The following is a 23,522-nucleotide window of genomic DNA, read 5'->3' as shown; positions in this document are numbered from 1 at the left end:
GCTGTGTTGGGTAGAATTGTGGTGATCGCGTTCTGTATGTCATACATGTCCGTAAATCGTAGCATACAACTGTAATGTTAAAATGAATTCCTTTTCATGGGTGAGGCTCGGGTCGCGAGATGCCCCAAAAACTCAGATTTGGGTTGTAGTCTAAAAGCTACTTTACCAATATTAAACTGTTATGAATTCTCAAGTTAGATTGAGCTAAAGAGCAGATCACACAGTATCGTGAGTTTATTTGCTCTTCTCATATACTCGCGATACAGAAGTTGAAGCAACGTATCATAAATTAGCGAGCTCTAATGTGCCTACTCTCCTCGACCGTTTTGCACCTTATGTTCCAAGACACAAGGCAAAAGCCTCACAAACATGTGGATTTTTCACCCTTTCGACAAACTGGGGCCTCCGGGACCTTATATAGTGTCAGCTCTCAAAAACGATTTTCGCCAGCAAGCATTTTTCTCTCGCGGAAATTACGCTGTATTTTGGATGGGAGTGCAGTAAATATTTTAAGACCTGGCCATCCAAGCACTAGTTGACGCTCTTGTGCAAAACGCAACAACTTTTCTGGCCGAGAAGGGTTTTAGTGCAAAAGTTGAAATCAAAACGAGGGGGAAAAGTTTCCATTTTAATGAGACACGTGATACCTTAAGCTACATAGTAGCCAATTTGTTGAATTTTTGAACAAAATGTTGTTATGGAACTTCATCTTCATTTTGTATAACAATAATTTTCGATTAGTTTGTGCGAATGAAATTTATTTTACAACAAAAGTGCGAATGAAGCTCAAAAAGGTTGAAAAGCACTGGCGTAGTGCATAGTAATTCGAGCTGTGTCACAATGAAACAATTTTGCATGCCACCGTTAATTATATGCTTGCATATGTGTATTGATTGTATGATAGTCATTAACCGACAGTGTGGCAACTTTCGAAGTAAATTGGTAATACTGTTGGAGTCGGAGTCGGAGTCGGTACGTTTAAAAACTCGGGAGTCGGAGTCGGGGTCGGTATGTTTAAAATGTGTGGAGTCGGAGTCGGAGCCGGAGTTGTTGGTAAAATTTACCGACTCCACAGCCCTGCACCAAGACATATAAAGTTTTAGGCCATGTAACATGCGACTCCAAGAAGTGTGCTAGAACGATCGACAACGAGAAAACCTTGACCGAAAGGACTACCCTCATGCTGACAGAAAACTTCGTTATGTATACAAAATACATATAGGTTTAATTAGGCACCTAAATGACCGGCGCCGAATGTTCCTGTCTTGGCAATCTGAACCTCACAAGACAGGGAAAAATTATATGCCAGTGAAGAAATACCAATTTGAAATCGTGTGCGTCTTTTAGTTTAGTAGCCTACGTTTGGGCGATTCTATATTTTTGATATAGCAGACAGGAGGTCACGAAATAACATCATGTTACGGAGTCATACCAACGGGCCCTACAGTTTCCATAACACCTCACTCAGCTCTACCCATAAATCTGATTACATGAGCAGAGAGGACAATAAATTGATAGCAACATATATAGGCCTATGCTATTTCCGATCTTATTGACCGATTTTATCATGAATTATATCGAAACTTTTCGCACTTAACGCTGGCTCATGCACTAAACAGTACGACTAATTACGTGGCAAAAGCGAACAACGTGATTGGGGGTAGGTTTATCACCCTATGGGAGCCCAAGACCCAAGTTTTTTGGGGGGCGTGACGAAGTGCAGTTTCGTTCCTGCCAACGGGTATACGCCCGAAGATGTTTAATTGTTATTGAGGGGTTCTACCTTTTCAAACACACCTCAATCTGCTCTACCTGTAAATTTGATAACGTGAACAGAGAGAGGATAAAATTCGATAGAAATATGTATGCAATTCCCCATAATATTGACCGATTCAATCATGAATTTTTCGCGCCTCGCGCGCGCAGGCGAGAAAAGCTGACTCAGGTAACGGTCCCAATGTAGATGATAAGTAGCGATAAACAGCGTATAACCTGAGAGGGGTCTGGGGGCGAAGCCCCCCAGAAGTCCGGTTTATCATCATATGGGGGGCCCAAGACCAACGTTTTGGAGGGGCTGACAAAGTGCTGTTACGGCCCTGGGTTTATGCGATACGTGCGATATCGACGAGACGGTCGAGCGCTTTTAATTGACTGCCAATGCTATCCGACCAACCGCGATCACTTGAAGACAACAGCGGTGAATCTAGGCATACCGTTTCAGCTCACAAAACTGTTATCAGATCCACGGATTTTACTACCAGTGGCTGAATTTATTATCCTCGCCGGTAGACAATTGTAACGCTAATGGATTTATCAGACTCTTTCAGACCTGGTGTAAAAGTCCATAGTAGCCAATGATATATATCATTGATAGTAGCCGATCACGATATATTACAATATTAACAACAACAACAACAACAGTAATGGAATGGTATATTCATGCTGGAATAAACCCAAATGCTTGTCAGGGGTAATTGTAAGCAGCTTTCCCCCGGGGGCCATTTTGAGAAATAAGGGAGAGAAAACACCAAAGGGTGCGACTGGAGGGCGATGGGGCGAAATGTTAGAACGTCCTGTGAGATGTAGGCTAGATGTGGTACCGATGGATCAAGAATGGCAAAATGATCTCTGACCCCCAAATCTTCAGCCGATAAGAGCAGATCTTTTGCTGGCTCAACACTTTGATACAAGCTCTACCTACCAGATATTTATAAAATATAGCCTACATGAATATTCACCAATTGAAAAAATATTTATGAACGTTAAAAATATGTTGCTCGGACATATCATCGGCCCCACCCGGTGGGTTGGAAGGAACACGACCTGGGAACCTATGAGACATACGCTCAAAAACTGAAATGTTCCATCTTTCCTTGCAACGAAAGTAATCTAAGCTACAGAAAGCCAAAAAAGAAGGTTTGGTCGCAACCGTCGAGAAGATAGAATAAATAATACCTCAAATGTTGCCATGAAAGCACGTTTCGATTTAAGCACAATTACAAATTTGAGGGTACATACACATTGTCCGTAAATCGAGATTTTGACTTCCAAATAGCTCATTTTAGCGGTAGACCATCACAGGTAATTATTAAATATAGCGTCCATGTGTGTATAGGCTTGTTTGTGTTGTTGCATGACAAGATAGTCCAACTATTTTGCTTGATTTGGTTATGGTATCATTGGCCTCAACTGCATGAATTATGTATTTGAATTGAAAAAAGTCCACCCGAGGATGGTAGTGAATAAAAATATGTGCCGTCATATAGCCTTGTACAATCCCCGCACTTCACATTAAAAATTATTGCAGGTCTGTTCGTGTTGAATGTTACAAAGAAAAATGAATGCATCGATCGAAATTTATTTTACAACCCCAAAACAGAAAACATCTGTCAGAGACTCCATAACTCATGCAGGTTGAAGTTGTTTGCATGTGAGGAAACATTCTGCCAGCATGCAATTGTAGAGAGATTCACGGAGTGTAATCACGGGAAAATGCACTGGAAGACTGCTTATTCGGGATATGACGAGAAAGTTGACTAAAAAAGGTCAACTCAACAGAAAGCAGACGCGAAAACCGGTGTTCCGAGCACTTACTCGGATAAATGACCTTTTTTAGTCAATTCATCAGCTATCAGAGGTAATTAAATAAATTTCCAATATAGATATGTCCTCTTTTTCGAATCCGTAAATATCGGGGGACGAAAATTTATGGCAAGCTTGATAAGGGGGCGATGAGTCGAAAAAGGTTGGGAGCCACTGTTATACACGAACTCCTTACATTGGCAAAGTCTAGGTTGGCGTATTTTGATAATAAGGCTCACATCTGAATGAATTAACGGCCTCTCCGAGCGACGCAAAATCTGATTTCTCGATAATTTTTCCCACAAATAGAATTATCCATCACGTGTTAAATAAAAGGATGACCTCTGAGCGTGATGCGCGTGCACTAGCAATTCTCGAGACATGCTGTTATTCGGGTATATTTCAATATGAGTATACTATTCAATTGTATATGGAAGTTCTGTACGTCTATATATGTACTTCGTAAAGAGGCTTCCATCTGACTTTCCAAGGGGCGATGTGCTGTTCGTTCTACTGTAACAGTTATGTCACGACCGAAGATACAATTATGATTATGCTGGATTTTATGTTCACATTTTCCACAAGATGCAGACGTAAGGATCTCGACAATACTGGCATGCACCACCAATTCAAGAAGATTAGATACCTTGATTTGAGGCACGATTTGATCAGCTGTTGTTTGTAGTATTCATAGTGTTTGTCGACTACCATGGTCATTTACACCAGGCCAAGTTTCTCATTTTTATTCCGTAGATGCCGACTTGTAGCACAGCCCACTTCTAGGCTTTTATAAGACACCGCTTACACGGATGAGCTGGCGAGGAGGAGCTGTTGTTCTGGGTGTAGGCCTACTGTAGATATAACAATTGACATTACGACTGATCACATGATAATTAATTCGGCTCATCATTACCTCATCATGCGGTTCATCATTTCCTAATCATGCGTTTCCGCCTAATCAATATGATTTTATAACGTGCATCAATTCATAGGGTGTGATTATGTTTTACTTACAACGAGACAAGTCAATTAGAATCAGCTCAGCACTCAGCTGCACCATATGTGCAATAGCTCGTCACAACAGTGGGTAGTGGGACAAGGGGTGCACGAAAAATATTGTGATGAGGCGATCAAATGGCTTATTCTGACTTGAATGAGACTTCATAGTGGTCACACTATACCTCTAGCTCAGTCCTTCCCAACCGGTGGGTCGCGAAGGATTTATAAATGTTACAGTTTCCTATTGAATATGTCAAGTACCTTTATCTTCTCGTGACTACATGAGCAAATACACGTTCTCTTCCTCTGAGATGAGGTGTCTCTGCGCCCATAAGCGCCACGTTCTCGCAATAATTCGTTGTCCAGTTTTCCGTGACGATCATTTTGATTGGAGCGCGACATTGGACAGTGTGTTATTGTGTATGCCGGAGAATTGGAATTGATTCCTTCCTCCAAATGCTTTGCTTACGTTGGTAGGGGAATGTAGCAATCCAGTCCGATTTGGTGTTATACTTATAACGAACAAATTGCCTCGACGCAAGCTACTCAGAACCTCATTATGCTCAACGTAAACGATACGCGCTTTCTTGTTTGTAATCATCTGTTGCGTGAATTAATTCCTTGCTCATTCATACACTCGTATTCCTGAATTATCGCGCAACTTGTCGGCATCCAGTTTATCTCGTTACTCATACGACGCATTGTGCATTGCGAGACAGCGTTGTGATTCACAGCTGCAAGACCAATCGGTTGCGGGTTCGAGTCGGACCGAGGTCGATTCCATAATCTCATTGCAAATCTTGTGCGTATATTTATAGATCGGCTCGTACTCTCCATCTCATCCGCGTAACAATCATAGTCTAAATGACCATCGCAGTCCAAAATCACCATGGATACCACAAAGCAACAACGGCGCATAGCGCGCTGAATCACGCTTTCATTCGTTTTGACACACATCGTATATGATGCACAATGAAATTTGGATGAAAAGTGGGTCGCGAACTGAAAAAGGTTGTGAAGAAATACAGCTATCCCAGAGCAATGGTTTTCAACCGATGTGAGAGAGAGAGATGATATTCTTTTTCGCCTGTACCATCGAAATGATTTGACGGCGGTAGAACTGCGCATACCAATTTCCGAGTCTTTGGCATGACCCGGCAGGGGATCGAACCCACGACCTACCGCTCGAGAAGCCGGACGCATAACCATTACACTATCTCGCTCGGTGTGCCGTGGGAGTATTCGTATGCTTCATCTTACGGTGCCAAAATGCTCGATTAAAATGGTATCGATCGAACCCGTATTATCAATTAGATCCAAAACTACCCAGCAGTATTGAAAGAGCTTTCATTCTCTTCGCTGCTAAGAATGAAGGGCAATTCAAGAAATCAAATAACTTTAGTGCATCCGAGAGACAACATGCCCATTCTCATTTGCAACCTCATTGTGCTGGCACACAAATAAAGAAAAACCTTCATTGAGCAGGGACATGATATTAACTCTGCCTAACAATTTGCGTTTTCCTTCAGCGTACAATTGAGTCCATAGATCATTCGACAATTTTTAGGGCTGGTATGAAACGGCATTGGACAATTTGTAGGCTAATAATTATAATAAATTGTGAAAAGTATTTACATATTACTTGTTTAACGCGCGTGCATTACAGACAGTAGTTAACGCAGTGTTGGGACGACTCTGGTCATGACTCGACTTGATTCAAATGTCCTAAAATGATCTGATTTGACTCGGACTTGAGGTATGAGAAATATGGGTGAGTTGAAATACAAAATAACGAGTCAATTTTGAGGTCAAAACCATGCTTTGGCAAAGAACCACCCTGATGAATAAGTACTCTCTTGACTTCACACGCCGATTTGCCACTCATTAGCCTGTAGGGTTCGAGATTTGCATATGTTAACCAACCCGTTTTGGATATTACCAAAGTGTAGCCTAACTCGTTACACATTTTTAACAAATCTGCCGAATTAGTGTTTAATTTCTCGCTGCATTTGTTGCTGCGGTACTGCGGTGCTTCGTTTGTAACCCCTCGTGGTAGACGTAGGCCCCTACGAATCGGGCGGCTCCGGTTCGCTTCCCGTCTGAGGTTCATCTGGGCTCCTGTATCATCATCATCATTGGTTTATTAGCAATTTTATCAGTTCAATACACCACAAAAAATGCGATACAATGAAAAGACAGGAAGATGTCGAAACTACAAGGAGATGTCTATGGAATCTGACACCCACCTTGGCCTAGGCGATGTAAAGAGGATGAATGCACACTGAATGAAAGTATAGAAGATAGTATAGAAAAAGAAAGCGACAGGAAATAGGGCGGCATGTCATGCGAAGCGAGATCGATAGGTCAGTCGTGGTCTGGTAATCTTGAGGATGGACTCTTCCCCCGCCGTTGCCGTTCTTACGGCGATTAAAAAGCCCAGACAAAGACCCGACGAAAGAAAGCGCTCACAAGGAATGGAAGGGACTAAAAAGAGCCGCGGCTTCAAAAAGGTCAACATCAAAAAGAACTGTTACACCGGGCACTCTAGGCCAAGGTGAATGTCAGTCTAAAAAGGATCGCAACTGCATGTCGTTCGATATCCTCCTCTCTGTTCATTACATCGCATTGTGTCTTATCGCATTGTACATTGTGTGTGACTTGTTCAGATGAAAAATCTAACCCAACGATTTTTGATTATTGGGTATATAAAAAAATCATTTGAATAACAATACATTATATTTTGCAGCGATATGATCCTTAGGAGCTGCAGTCAATCTTCTAATTACCTACATCCATGGAGCATAAGAATTATGATATACTTAACTTGAAAACTGTTTCTCTCGGGTTGTAACCAAGTCGCAATGTTCCGAGTCACAATTCAATCTCACTTTTATAGTTCTGACTCGAGTCAAGTCGAGTCATTTTTATTCACCGCCGAGTCAAGTCCGAGTCCAAGTCGGCAAGCAGAGGGTCAAGTACAAGTCGATGTATTACCTGTCTAGTCTCGAGTTAAAGTCTTGTAAAACTCACTTTTTATCATTCTACTTGGTGATACCGAGTACTTTGCATTCATAGAATTATAATTTGCCTCACTTTTAACAGTTTCCGGTTGCATTTTCACCCGTACTAATATAGACGAAATACCGATAATAGTGTGGTCACTTTACTATTCTTCTAAATTACGATAAAATGTTGGACTTGATGACCGCCCGAGTCCCGAGTCATATGACTTGGTCCGAGTCATGCTCATTGATGCGAGTACAAGTCGAGTCAATACACAGATTGACTCAAGTCGAATCGAGTCATTTTCCGTATTTCGAGAAAATGACTCGTGTCAAGTCGAGACACCAAGAATCGCGACTCGAGTCGAGTCGTATGACTTAGACATTACGACACTGGTTTCTCTTTTAAAAAATGATTTGAAACGATGTAGAACAGTGATTCTCAAACTGGGGGAGCGCACTCTTGGGGTTGTGAAACAATCTGAAGGGGGGCGAATACGCCTGAGAAAAATTAAGTTTCTTGACTCGGAATGAGTTTATTAGGTGCTGAAACTTCCAAGTTTAAACAACGGCAATAATCCGAATTATACTATGATTTTAATAGTTGCGTCTTACCATCCATACACCGATGCTAGATTCTGACTGGGACCGGACCTGGCACACCTATCAGAATATGTCTCTAAATTGTAACTGGTGAATGCGTTTAGCTGTTAGAGCTGATGCTTTTGTGGTATGACTGTAAAGCATATGGGTAGAGCGCATACTAAAGACACAACGTTATCAGAAATAAAATTGGGTTCTGATTTAGCTTATGGTCAGGTGCGCTGGATCCAAGCCCAATTCGTGATATAGAATACACCAAAATCGCTAGAATATGTATTGTGCATCTGGATGTTAAATTTTGTGAATAAAATTGGTTCTTCCACATATCACTATACAATTTCTATCCTCTCTCGGCCCACATGATCACAGTTAGCGGTAGAGCTGGTGGAGATGATGACTTCAGCAGTCAGTACTCCTGCTTTTCTGGGTGCAGGTAAATTATATTAGCCATCGCTAAACTGGTGCAACAAACCATGTGAGATGGACTCTGGACAAAATTCTGCAGGCTCACAAGCAGGGCTTTGGAGCAGCCGTAAATTTGCATTGTTCCAGCTCCGGCTCCGGAGCTGTCTTTTATCATAGATTAGCTCCGGCTCCAGCTCCGGAGCCGCATTATTACCACTGCTCCGGCTCCAGCTCCGGCTCCGGCTCTGAAAACTATTGGAGATGTCTGTCTATATCAGGGGTGGGCAACCCGCGACCTACGGGCCATATGTGGCCCGCGAGAAGGATTTGAGTAGCCCGCGAGCTAATTTCCCATTATATCATCGACATTTTGTTATATTATCGAAATTGAATTGCTCAGATTACCAACTTGCAAGGCCCACCAAAATATGATTAGTCTGCCAGCGGCACTTGGGATGTTGATGACTAAAATATCATTTTCGACGCATTGGCAGATCCAGGGTCCATACAGTCACATTTTTAGTACATCGTCGTACATTACAATAAACTAAATAATAGTAAAATTTTTCTTCACGCTTCACGTGTTTAGTTGTCACACGATTTCTTTTTTGTAGCCTACCCTCCCTCCCTGAAAATGAAAAAACACCTGATTTAGCCGGACGAGTTTAACTATATTCGTAATTACGAGAGAAAGTATTTTCGCGTTTGCGCTCGCAAAAAGATCGTCGGGGATGAAATGTAGGCACAAAATGATTGTCGTATGTTACTGAAATATTCGATATCGATATGTCCAGATGCCGAATAGTCCTGTCCTTGCAAACTGTGTCCAGGGGGCGGTATACAGTCGACTAGCAATATACCCAAGTAATAATATTATTAACTTTGAACATTTTACGTTCCTGGCGCGGCTATGGGCAGCGCACTCGTTCGTCAATTTCATGTAGCCCTTCAACCGAAAAGGTGGGCCACCCCCGGTCTATATAGAGTACTAATTTACCCGTAGGTTAGTTATCTATATAGTAATCTAGAATCTGTCTGCCGTCAGTAACATCGGGTGCAGCAACGAACACATATAGGTGCCGCCGTACCGGCTTGTGACGACATGATGAATACTTGTCAAATGTCGATAACATCATATTTGCACCAGAACGCACTTTACTCCGTGCTATTGCTGTGTACAGCATTAAAATTCTGATGCGGCGTTTTAACACTGGCACTGTACTCGCTAACATTAAGCCATACAGCTCAATTCAATTTTTTAATGTGCGATTATTTGTCTGTAACTGTAGTAAGAGCAATATGCGCGGATATTACGACGTGATCAATAGAATTTCGACTTGTACCAAATGGCCTATGGGTTGACGTTCGATATTGGTGCTCTCGTTACCAGTCCATCCGGTGCCGATCATGTTTATCTGAATATATTATTTTCCGGTTGAAACAAATCGAATAATCGAATTAAACACTGTGCCATGCACATTGCACCATGCCCATAACGAATTAAACTATGCAGTATGCACATTGAACATTTACAAGTCAAAGTGCGCGATAATCCGGGAATACTAGAGTATCAAGCAGACATCAAGAATGAATTAACGGAACAGATGATTACAAATTGGAAATCGCGTATCAAATCAGTAATTTATCTCCAACATAAAATACCATGGCGTTTCGGGCTGCTCTTTTGCCATCCCCTATTTACGCTCGAAGATCGTTACTGGAGTGAATGACGACGATGCGCAGTAATGAATTCCAATTAGCATGCACATAATTGCATACTCAATAACACTGTCCAATTTCGCGGCCCGATAAAAGAACTATCACGAAAGAACGAGTATTTGCTCATCCGATTCAAAGCAACGATAAGATATAATTTCTCGGCTCGTGCTCGTCATATCGAAATGTGCAACGAAATCCTCTCTCCGATTTCGCGTAATACATAGTGATCATTATTTTCGAACCGTATACAATTGGCCAACAAGGTTGTGCTGATGATGAAATTGCGGGTATGCCGAATACCCACAATATTCACCGGCATATTTCGCATACCGAGGTTCGGCACTCATTGCTCTTAAATCCCCAGTAACATGGTTAGTCGGAAAAGGTAGAGCCAAAGAGGAAAAAATTCTTAATTTCGCGAAGGCCTGATATTGAATTATGTGAACTTTGCAGATAGGTTGTTGCATATATAAAAGCATCTTAAGAAATACGTCGGAGTCGGAGCTACCCCTAAAATAACTGGCTCCGGCTTCGGATCCGGCTGCGGCTGAATTTTACGTAGAGCTCCGGCTCCGGCTCCAGCTCCAGCAAAAATGAACGGCTCCGGTGCTCCGGCTCCGGGCTCCGGCTCCAAAGCCCTGCTCACAAGATGATATGCGGGCTGAACAGGTAGCTAACATTAGAGCTCTGAAGAAGTGCACCGCTTCAATGTATTTTAGCTCTTTTTTATATCCATGTCAGGTCATGTTTCATTCAAGCATTAGTGGTGATGCAGCCAATAATGATTAAAGATTCATTCAGGACAGGCTAAGCTACAAGCTAAGCTAAGCTAAATAAGCTCTTTCTGCTGGTCAAACTAGCTTAGTCTGTTCTTACCATTACTCGTCTTTCTGCGGCATCATTGCGGTCTTTGACAGCATTTACGGGTGAATTCATTTTACTGAAAGAAACTGATAAGTGCCAAGCATAAACGGCTGATTTAACCATTTCCAAGAGCATTCATCAAACTTCAAATATATACCGGTAACACGGCTGGAGCGGGGAGCCCACTAAGATCAGACAAAGTATTGTGTGCTCTACATTCGTATTAAATGATGTTCGATATCTTCTGAAACGAGTAATTCGGTCGCCACTTGCATAAGCGCCCTTGCAATATTTCTCCGCGTGTTTCTTTGCTCTGCTTCGATGAAAACAAGGAATTTAGGGTTTTCTTCACTATAAACCAGTCATATGTTCTAAAACAATTCGTGAAACAGCTGTTGTTTGTTTATGTATTTCAGAACTCAATATGTCCTGAATGAATCTTAAATCACTATCTGCCAACTAACCTACAATGCGCTTACATGATGACCGCCGTTAGCAGACTTATTGGGCACCTAATCTAAACCAGGGATATCCAGATATCCCTATCAGAACACTGCCGCTTTCGTGATCATTGACGCATAACGGAATAGCTAATCAAGAGCCGTGATCATGCGATTACTAGTCTTCTCGTCATTCTATGGTCCGTGGCACGCCCACTCATCGGATGCGACCTTCTAACGCTTTGTTCCAACTCTTAACGGCTTTCATGTAAGCTTCTTGCAGGCTCATTGATGTTTTGTATAAATATTCCCTAGAATGAGACATTACAACACAGCTTTTTAAAGATGTTCCAAATTTTGGATATACTAGTGGACGATGCTGTGTGCACGACGTTAGAGGGCGTGAGTAAGTTACTAACAAGCTTGGGAGTTCCCCTCGTTACGGTCTCATTGGTTTTGCAACCTCAATATTGCAAAGGTCCTGTAGCAGTGTAGCAGTGTAGTTAAAGTTACGAAGATCCCATGTCATCTCACACTTACCCCGTTCTTAAATGCTGCTAATGTATCTAATTGCTAGATTCTGTAGTAATTCTATCTTTGAATAGTAACTTTTCTTGCGACCCCAGAGTATTATACTTTTACAGTCTGTCAGCAGCAAGTTTAGTTAGGAGTTTTAGGCTGTCAGTTGACTAAGTTAGTTAGAGGTGACGGATAGTTAATCCTAACCGACAAGATTGCGTAATGGTGGGGCGTCCGGCTTCTTGATCGGTAGGTCGTGGGTTCGATCCTCGGCCGTGTCAGACCAAAGACCTGATTAGTAACACTGGTATCCATGACTTCCCTGCTTGGCGCTCAAGCATTACTGGGATAGAATCGAGCCGATGGAGGGGTGGTGCAAGACTTAGAAAGCCTTACAAGGCTATATCTGCACCTTCATTGTCCAGCGGCATATGCACATCATGCACTCATGGTTTGCATATGCACAGATCGTGTGCATGTGCAGCATGAGTCGGTGTATATGCCGCAAAAACATCAAGGACAAAAATGAACTACGTCCTTACCTTTTAACCGCCGGTTGCAGTTTGAGTTACCTTTCCAGATTGTCCAACAAATTTACTTCAACTTTATTCTCATGCTCAAGTCCATTAATTAAGAGAAATAAAACACCAGATTTTATACCGATTTTGTAATTTACAACCTAATTTTGAATGCTTTTTGACTTGATATCGAGTTCATGATCTACTATCAACTACTATCACAAAAATTCTGCCACCATCTGCAGGACTTTTACCATAATATTTCAAACTTTGGCTACTTTAAAACCGGCAAACCAGTAGTATGTGATTGTGAAATGTGAAGAAATTCGGCAGTAGTATAATTAGATAACTATGCTATTTTCTCTCTACAAATCCTAGTCATCCTTTGATAAGCTTATTCAATAAAGGTGAACATAGATGTTTGTTTATGGCTAACGCTCTGATACAGCCTTATTAAAAGGATGCCCAACTGAACTGCCCTGCTGAGAACTGCCAATGGAAGTCCCAGGATTCGGCCGAGGCCTTTGCTGCTGCCCTCATTGAAGACCAACATTTCATTGTAACTTCGTAGAATAGTAAAGTAACCACACTATTGAGATTTCATCTATTGGTACTGGAACTTCAAAATGCGACCAGAAACTGCTAAAAGCGTGGAGAATTAGTACATTATATATGCGAACCATTCGATATCACTTAACAAAGGTATAAAAGGGGGTTTAACAAGACTTTAACTGGACACTGTGCGCAGTGCACAGTCAACGCAAGGACTTGGACTCGGACTCGAGTCATAATACCATGAATCGGACTCGACCCTCTGCTCGCTGACTTGGACTCGGACTTGACTGGGTGGGGAATTGAAAATGACTCGACTTGACTCGAGTCAGAACCATGAAAGCGAGATTGACTTGTGACTCGGAGCCTTGTGACGGGGTTACAACTCTGATTAAAACCGATGCAATTTCCAAAGTATATGCTGACATTGCATATTTATATACACCCCTACAGCAGTAGAGGTATAAAAGGTCTGTACTTATGATTTACAGAGAGTCTATTGTAATCAACACTTTTTGATTTGAGTTTCTTCGTTGTTTCGCTTATCTCGATGTCAATAACGTGAGTGAGAGAGATGTTTCAACACATCTACTAGTACCGTGGTACTGGTATCTAAATCATTTTTATTATTTCACTTATTTATGAGTTAAATATCAGGCTAACCATATGTTATGAAGGTCAACAGTGTGAAGCAACTTGCTATTGTAGTGTTGGAGAAATTCGTAATCCACATTGGGGAAGAATGCAGTTGTATTATTCTGATGTGTAAAATAGCCTGAAATAATTTTTTCAAGTGGATGCCAATCCCGAGTTGACTTTACCACTACCGGTACACCGGGAATTATAAGGTAACCCATAATAAGTGAGCCATAGCTCAGATCTCTGCTAAATAACTTATGTGCACTCATTAATAAGTCAGTATGGTGCGTCTCGAACTAAGATAACATTCTTTTGACAGCTGTTTTCAATTTCTGAACCATGGCACCAATAAGTTACCTGTGTTCAGGCGCGTAGCCAGAGGGGGGGTTTCGGGGGTCGGAACCCCCCACTTTTGAAACGCGAAACCCCTCTCGATGCATTTCAATATTTCGTCGGTCGGTAGCACTAGCTAATTTGTAGCACGCTCTTTCGCAATGATATGACCGATACATATGATGGCCTTTTTCTCGCGTCTTCTCTCGTGTGCACAGTAGACGAGAGAGGGTTTTTTTTCACGTGCGTGCAAGGGAGACAAGGTCGTTATATCGTATAATGTAGTCACTAGTCACAGTCACAGGACACAGTGTAGCTACAAGTCGTCGCGTCGCTTTTCCGAACGCGCGTAATCAGTGTTAATAATATCGGATGTATTGCAGTATTCACCTTACTGGCGACGCGTAATTCATAATTGTCGCGTGGTCCGCGATCTCATCAAATCTAGAACTCTAATAGGTCCATGCGTCAACAATTGGATGGTTAATCTCACGCATTCACCGATACACCGCAACGCAACTTTGATCTACAATTTGACGGCTTAATATCAACAAAGAACAAGAAATAGCAACAGGTTATCTGAAGAACACTGTATTCAAACGGCATTCTTCAATCTACGCCAAAATCCTTTAACACAGCTAGGCCAGGCTTGCGCGCGGCCAATTGGCCGAGCCTATTGCAGATGCGGTTCTTCAAGCCAGTAGAACTAGGCTTGTTAGAGACGTCATAAATCAGGCTAGGAACGATTGCACCCAGCACGGCAAAAACTAACGAGAATCGATCTCGCTGAGATGATTGCGAAATTAAGTCATCGATTGGCGCGCGCTCGGCAATCGTTGCTAGCCTGATTTATCACGTCTCTAACAAGCCTAGTTCTACTGGCTTGAAGAACCGCATCTGCAATAGGCCCGGTGCGAACTATACCATCGCCTGCACAATCGCATCTGCTTTGCCTGTCCCGCACCATATCATCGTTGGCTTACATAACAATCGCATCCGCAATATACCTGATACGAAAGATATCATCGCTAGCCTAACGATCGCGTCTCAAGCCTAGCATGCTTTGGCTCCTATCTCTCGATGGCTTGTATGCAGATTTGCGATTATGATTAAATAATGACATCGCTAAACTGAATGACATGGAATGTCCGCAATCGACCTCAAACATGTACGTGCGACGGTGCGTACCCGTACATACTTGATTGATTTTCGCTAATACTTGAACATAACCATCGGAAGATGTGTGTCGATGCTTGAGTTATAAAAGATGAGAAAGGTTTGAAATTGAACCACCTGAAATCGGTGCCATTATAGAACAGATTCCATAACAACTCGGACATTTTGACTTGTGCAAATCGTCGCCGAGGTTACGTAATATGCGTTGATATGCGCGTAATACGCGTTGAGAAAGCTCGCGTATTCAATTGTTCGCGAGAGATTAGGGACTCGCTAATTAACAGCACTTCCGGACACGTTGGCAAGCTTATCATACGCGTAAGTTCGTCAACGCGAGGCGATTGTATAATCGTCATTTACGCATTACTTTACCCTAATGAATTGATGCTATAAAAATCGAAACCCCGCCCTCTTCATTTCAAACCCCTCCCATATTTTTCGGCTGGCTACGCGCCTGCCTGTGTTAAAGATATTTTCTACCTATTTTTACTTAGGCTACTCTTAAGACATTATCTTACGGACTCTGGTGCTTATGAAAATTGATAACAAAGTGTTTCCTTTCTCTTTCTACAGAATAGGCAAAATGATATAGGAACTAAGATTTGAAAATGGACCGAAACGAAAATGAATCCAGCCAAAGTTATCAAATTATTGGTGACATTCCTACTTACGTATCGTACAAAAGACGATGGTACATCCTAGCAACACTTTCAGTCCTCAACTTGTCGGGCGCCGTACAATGGCTTTCATTTGCACCGATTGCGTACAAAGCCGCAGACTTTTACCGAACAAACGTGTCCGTTATTAACATGATATCGGCTGTTTTTATGATCGCCTTAGTGCCTGCTGGACTATGTGCTATGTGGATTTTGGATACGTTCAACTTGAGACTTTCAATCATCTTCAGCGCCTGGTTGAACTTCATCGGTTCTGGTATTAGAATTGTAAGTGCACTTCCTGAGGTTCAAGAAGAAGCCAGAGTGCCACTGGTCTTTATTGGTTCTTCATTAGTCGCATTTGCTCAACCATTTTTCCTTTTCGCGTCTACAAAGCTAGCTGCGGTATGGTTTCCTGACGATGAGAGAGCCACTGCCAACATGATTGCAACTATGAGCAACCTTTTGGGTATCATGCTCACTGGAATACTCTCCCCTGTCCTGGTACCTGAAAAGGATAAGATTCTCTTTATGCTTTGTATCGAGAGTGTACCAACAGTTCTTGCGGCAGCAATGGCGACGATTGGGGTTTGTCGCAGTAAGCCACCAACCCCACCTTCTGCAAGCGCTGATACACCATCTCAATCATTTCTTATCAGCATCAAATCATTGTTGAAGAATAAAGCATACTGGCTGCTTGTTTGCGCAATAGGATGTGGGATCGGACTTTTCACTGCACTGTCAACTGTGTTGTCACAGATACTTTGCCCGTGGGGTTATGATAGCTATTTTGCGGGTGTCGTTTGCAATTCTGCGTTGATCGGGGGAGGCATAGTGGGTGCAATTCTTGCATGTGTCATAGCAGATAAAATAAAGAAGCATACTGAGATCACTAAGATCTGTTTGGCATTGGCCACGTTGGCAGTGATTGTCTTTGCTGTAATGTACAGCTATCGTGATCTGGCAGCACCTATTGCTGTGTCGTTGGGAATGTTTGGATTTTTTGCATTGCCGGTTTATCCGATCGGAAATGAACTGTGTGTAGAAACCACTTATCCTGTCGGTGAAGCTACAAGTTCCGGTATTCTGATGATGGTCGGTCAGCTACAAGGGATTTTGCTACTAGTTCTGTTCAGCTCACTTGGAAAAGAACTACCCTCTGACTTTCCGGGAGAGGTGTGCAACTCTAGTGATTCTGCTTTAGCCATTTATGACATGGCTATACCGCTGTACATTATGACTGGACTGGCAATTGTGATCATGTTGGTTTTTGTGTTGACATTTCTTACAAGATACAGGCGTCTTGATGCTGAGAATTCGATTGTGCCATCATTTCAATAAGATTTGGAGTCTTTATTTGACTTATCACTTGATCTACTGCAGTTGTTGTGGAGGTGTCTATAAGTTTACGTTATGACAAACGTGATCATCGTTTATATGATTCATTGTTTCCTCATGTTTTGATGATCATTGATCATGCGTCTCCACATAGGATATGTATGAACATCATTTTTGTGGCCATGGTAATAATAATCATTCGCTGACTGTGATATTCCTTGTAACGAATTACTTCTACCACTTTTACTGAGCAGTTTTTAGACAAAACTGCTTACTTTTACACTAGAACATTTTAAAAAGTAGACAGTGGAAATGCATCAATTTTATGTGTGAAATCATGATGTCACCTCGTGAAATAGCAATAGCCATTGCAGTGTCTACTGAATGTATTTTCATAAATTTTACCAATTTGTGGCGTCATTAGTCAATTTCTGTTAGTCGCAAATATGCATCTTGAGATTTCAAAAATAGCCATTACTGATTTACTGCCAAATTTGTGTGAACCCTTGACCAAATCTAATCTTCAAAACTACTTGCTTGAATACAGTCGAAATCTTGGTGTGTAGATCATAAAGTCAGCTTATCTGCTAATCGTCTGATTTACACTGTTAATCGTGACGCTTGAACTTGGATAAAATTTTACGGGAGTATTATCCCAAGTTGTCTGGTGAAGCTTTTAATCGAGCGAAGCAGGTTGCCATGATTGACAGTTTTAACCAGTTGATCAGCCTTTTGGATGAACTAACTTTATGATCTCCGCCCTTAATTTATGCGTCTCAATTGATGTAATTTTCACATGGCCTGTAAATCGCTACTACTACTACTATTCAAGTATAAATCTACTGAAGAACTTCTACTTCAGTGTTAGCAATGCTGACTACCTCTAGATATATTTCATCATAGCTGTGTCACATATGCAACACGGTAAGCAGCCCGTTAGTTGCTATTTCATTTTGAGCTAAACTTGTAAATGATATAACATGAATCTGTGGAGTATGGTACTGTGTATAGCTAAATGTCATCTCAAAGCTTGCAATTACTGTGATTTAGCTACATATCAAATTGCCAAAAAATGCGCTAAGAATCTAATATTGTTTTTTTTAAATGTTTATCAGTCATGTTGTGATTGATGTATTTATAAATATTTTGTAGGCCTATTTGTCTTGGATTTTATTTACATAATTTGAATGCCGCACGCTTGAACGATTTTTCTCAACACCCTATGCACATGCACACGAATGCATTTCGCTCTGTATACTATGCATGTGTGTTGTACCTTGTATGCATGTACATCTGCTTATTTTGTGTCACAGTGAGCCCAATTTTATAAAGGGACTAGCTAGTTCCCTGAGGTAAATGATCGTTTGAAGTGAACATACAGCAAGGGTGTTTAATCCGTGCTCCCAAGCAGGGTTCTTAGGAACCATGTACTGTATTCTTCGATACCGTATTACGAATGCTATGAACCATATTTCGCAATTATATTATGACAAACTTCATTTGGATGCTTTTATTGTTTAATATATTCACCAAATTATGCAGTATTTTTTCAACCAGTGCTCCGAGAGAACTTGCTAGTTTGAATTAAATAGTATATTCATATTGAAATGAACCCGAATATTTTCGGCTGACACTCGTCAGGGGTAATCGTCAGCAACTAGTAGAGAATTGGAAAGAACATTGTATATCAACAATCGTATCACAAAATATATACAATGATATACAATGTTCTTTCCAATTCTCTACTAGTTGCTGACGATTACCCCTGACGAGTGTCAGCCGAAAATATTCGGGTTCATTTCAATATGAATATACTATTTAATTGTATATTGAAGTTCTGTACCTCCAAGAAGCTCTTGCTAGTTTGACGATAACAGTGTCCTTTAACACGCTGAACAAACAGTATTGTTTATGTACAGAGGTTGTACTTCTACTTTTAGTATTCTAGTGGATTTTCTCTACTTGTAGTACGTACTCAAGTAAATCTATTTTTCATTACTTCCGCTTCACCATACTTGTTGACCTATTTTTAGCTATTTACAACTTTCAGTATAGGAGTATTGGACCTCGCCTGAATAAAAGTGACGAGGGACAGAAAAATGCAGGGACTGTTTTCACGGATAGCGCGTTCTAACTGCGGCCGGAATCTGTTGATTTCTCTGCCTTCAAGATCTGGTCTCGAATTTGCCGATATCTGCGCACGGATAGAGTGCGGTGAAACGTTTACGTGAGATGGATAAGCGGTGCTTGTTATGATGAATAGCAGGATGCATAAACTGGCGTAAAAGACAATGTATAGCCGACGGTGGTGTCAAACATACGCCCCTTTGTCGCATCCGGCCCGCAAAACAATTCAAAATTGAGAGTGAAAAATGCGTGTAGGCTATCATCCAGCTCAATTCGAACAAATGTTCAGAGCTTTAGTAAGAAATACTTCGCCATTGATTAAATAATCCTCAAGACATCAAGTGTCGCGGCCACATTATATAGGAAGACACCAGATTATTTTGAGATCCGAAAAGAGGACACTTGGTAGCCTTCAACTTACCAGTTACAATAGCGCACAAGGAAACGAGTAATTTGGCCGGAAAACCAGTTTTCACGTCTATTATGGCATTTTTAGATGTCTTTTCACTGTCGTATAACTCTCAAAGCTTTAAAAAGCAGGACAAATTACGAAAAAGAGAACATTTGCGCATCCTCGGAGGACATTTTACAATTCTTGAAACAAGAGGACACGGTATCCCTTCATTATACCCACCTGACAATGGTGCTGTTTCTGGTCGGGTCGCTGACATTGACACCCACTTCCGAAAAGGCAAAAAGTGCATATTGAGTTCACCAGTATTTCATGGAAAATTAGGGTTTCCACATAGCCTATCTCCTCCTTTTTCAAGAAATCTAAAATGTCCCCTGAGGACGCCCAAAATTAATGTCTTCCTTTTTTGCAATTCGTCCTCCTTTATAGGCAGGGTTGCCATACCGTCCTTATATCTAAGATTTGTCCCTATTTTGAAGAGCCACGTCTTAGAAAACTCAACTGTCCTTATTTCTAAGAAATGTCCTTGTTTTCGATTTGCGTCCTTATTTTGTCTTATTTTCAACAACTACAGAACTTCGATCACTTTTCTCTGGTATCTGTGTTGCAATATCTGCAATTGTGACATTGACCTGGAGGCCATATGAAAAAGACCGCTATTTCAACTTATATTGATACCCCAAAACACTGGTGTGTCAGCTGCTGCTGAGGATATCTGTGGCATTCCATGCTGACAAAAACCAGCAATCATTCCTCGTTAACGATTGCCATCGCAATATTCCCCGATTGTAACATCGCAAGGAGTTTGCTTTGGCCAGGACCAAGACTACAAGCATTGTTACTGGAGGTCTTGCTCCATACACTCAAAAATGATTTTGTCTGAACTTGGTGTACCGCCTTCTCCTATATCGGTTTACGCCTCCAATCACAGCGAGGTGAAGAAGTTCGGTTTATCACCCTATGGGGGCCCAGACCAACGTATTGCTTTTTATTTGGGGGGTGGTGACGAAGTGCTGTTTTGGCCCTGAGTAAAGGTAAACCTAGAACTGAGCGGTCGTGAGATCAATAAAGCACTTTCTGGTAACATGGAGTCGCCGAAGCAGATTGTTTCTGGCGAAAGTATGGACAATGATATGCCACGCCTCGTATAAATACACAAAATGTACGAAAACGCTTTTAAATGCCAATCTAATTTTTCGACTGTCCTTATTTTTGGGTCCATGTCGATGGCCACAGTGTTTATAGGCCTATCTTTGAGAGTGAACCTATCATATAGAGACAACTAAAAATGCCATAATAGACGTGATATCTGGATTCCGGCGGTAAGGTTGACTAAGAAAAAGGTAGACTCAAACCGATTATAGGCGACCTAAAGACGGGTATTTCGAGAGTCGAGTCGAAAAAATGAACTTTTTTATTTTTAGTCAATCCATCAATCTGGTAAATTTCAAATTTTCCCGTAATAATTAATATTTTCATATTTTGTGACTTAGGTAAAAGCTCTTCTTTTTCGGATCTCTCTAGGTGACCCTAGAAAAAGTTGACCAAATGCCGCATGCCGTATTTGCATATATTCTGGGGCGCTTGGACATCAATATCGAAGGTTTCAGCAAACATGCGTCCATCATTTTGTGCCAAGGTTTCATCGCCGTCGATTTTTCTACGAGTGTACACTCGAAGTCGCATGTTATACCAGTGGTTCTCAACAGTGGTGGTCTTACGAACGGGGGGGGGGGGTGGGGGCTGGGCGAGACTTACCGGAGGGCCTCCTATAAGCATCTAACCGTCACTTCTGGGGGGCTCCGCCCCCCAGACCCCCCTCTCCCGCGGTAGGGTTTAGCTGTTGGATTCAGCTATGTCTAATATTGTATGTGTCTAAGGATAGGCTACATCAAGACTAAGTAATTCTACCGCATGCAGAGACGTGATGATCATCGGGATACGGGACTTCTAACAAATGCAGAGATTTGATGATGATTGACACATCTGTACGGAATCATATTCTTACTTGGTACACGGATTTCCATGTTTATTCGTTATTATCCTCAAAAAAGCGCATAATCCGAATAGGGGGGGCCCTTTCGACCAGGGGGGGGCGAGCGACCGCCCACTTCGCCCACCCCAAAAGCCACCACTGTTTCTCAATCTTTCTCACCTCGCGGACCGGTGAAATTTCAAAAAATGTCTGGCGGACCGGTGGCCTTTCAAAAATTGCAATGAAGCCAAAATGTAAAGTATGCCACCGTTTTTTGCAATTATATGGTGCTAGACTCAGGGGTCGGCAACCTTTTGCTAGTCGCGGGCCAAATTTCGGGTGTACAACCTTTTGGCGGGCCGGATTTTTTCATAGTACTATATTTTACGCTCACTTCGGTATATTGTCCTACATTGCTGCAATCTTTATCATACCAATCCGAAGACACATCTATTTACACTTCAACGACACAGAATAATTGTGACAATTGACGCAGCTTGCTTTGTGAAAGGTTTTCAACTTCTGGTAACAAGTCAGATGAAACAAGAATCCGACCCTATTCACAATGGACGTCGGAAATACGTGATCTTAGCTTGCTCTTCGTGAATTTCATTGTTCAAAACTATTGTTCACATGCATACGTGCTTCCAAAAATCGATGCAATTTCTTTTGCATTGCTGGTCAAGCTGGGATAAAGACCAATTTCAAGAACGTACTCTTTGTCAAAGTCATGCAGCGATATGCTTTTTGTATGAAATTTGTCATTCAATTCTACTGCATCGCATTTCAGAAAGGCCCATTTGAAATTTTCAGGCAATGGTATTGGCGTCCACATTAAACAGAGTACTGAATAGTCAGAATTCATTTTGTAGAGAAGGAATGTCGGAAAAGAGGGTGAATATTCAGTAGTTAAATTTCGTATCACAGTTACAAATGTAGTGTTGGTATACTAGGTTTTCTCTCCAGTATGGGAAAGTGAGCATAATTTTCTTTGTACTGTTGACATTTCCAGAGTCACAGATTTGTTTTGAATGCGCCTCAACATCTCATGTATGCAGTTGTTTTCCCCTGAAGTTGCAAGTTCAATTTGTTCAGATGTGACGTTAAATGTACCAGGAAAGCAAGATGAGATACCCATTTTCGATTACAAGATTATGAATCGGCGATATTTGTATTTTCGAGGAAAGTTGCTATTTCATTTCTCAGTTCATACACTCGTGTAAGCATAGCTGCTCGACTCAATGATCGAACATGACAGATATAGGTCTATACATGACATCGTCATATTGATTCTCTGCTTCTAGTAATATCTGGCGTAACTGATTCAGTTGATGAGACAAAAATCAATCAGTTTTCACCATTGTGGCCAAAACGCTATTCAGGTTTTTTGTCTTGGCGCACAATGCCTTCTGGAAAATCAAACTATAGACAGGCTAACTAACATACGGAGGCTAGTTATCTATAATTGAATAGTTTGAAATTCGTCATTGCGTCCGAGATGCTCCAAGCGTTTTTTGAAGCAAAGGAAGAACACATTTATTGTCACACCCCGTTAGAGTGATTAACCCTTTAAAAAAGCATGGAACACCTTCGGTTGCGAGATACACCCTATTGATAACAGAGGTGGTCAATAACGAAGTACTTCTACTTTTTGAAGTACTTG

The 23,522-nt window shown here is 41.5% G+C and overlaps 2 protein-coding genes and 1 long non-coding RNA gene across 3 annotated transcripts in view; 2 read left to right on the top strand and 1 right to left on the bottom strand.

Moving 5' to 3' along the window:
* Positions 1-23,522, top strand: part of LOC145442848 (bystin-like) — a 360,604-nt gene that overhangs the window by 99,246 nt on the left and 237,836 nt on the right. The window lies entirely within an intron of this gene.
* LOC145443014 (uncharacterized) overlaps positions 1-23,522 on the bottom strand; it is a 301,527-nt gene that overhangs the window by 264,111 nt on the left and 13,894 nt on the right. The window lies entirely within an intron of this gene.
* On the top strand, positions 15,841-18,882 carry LOC145442843 (solute carrier family 49 member A3-like). The gene has a single exon (XM_080320867.1). It carries the CDS (start codon positions 15,960-15,962, stop codon positions 17,346-17,348), a length of 1,389 nt encoding a protein of 462 aa, XP_080176993.1. The 5' UTR covers positions 15,841-15,959; the 3' UTR covers positions 17,349-18,882.

The sequence above is a fragment of the Botryllus schlosseri genome, chromosome 7, assembly GCF_051294905.1.
Source record: "Botryllus schlosseri isolate E-star chromosome 7, Bs_hap1, whole genome shotgun sequence".
In the NCBI taxonomy this organism is placed as follows: Eukaryota; Metazoa; Chordata; class Ascidiacea; order Stolidobranchia; family Styelidae; genus Botryllus; species Botryllus schlosseri.
This window is presented reverse-complemented; position numbering and strand designations above follow the sequence as displayed.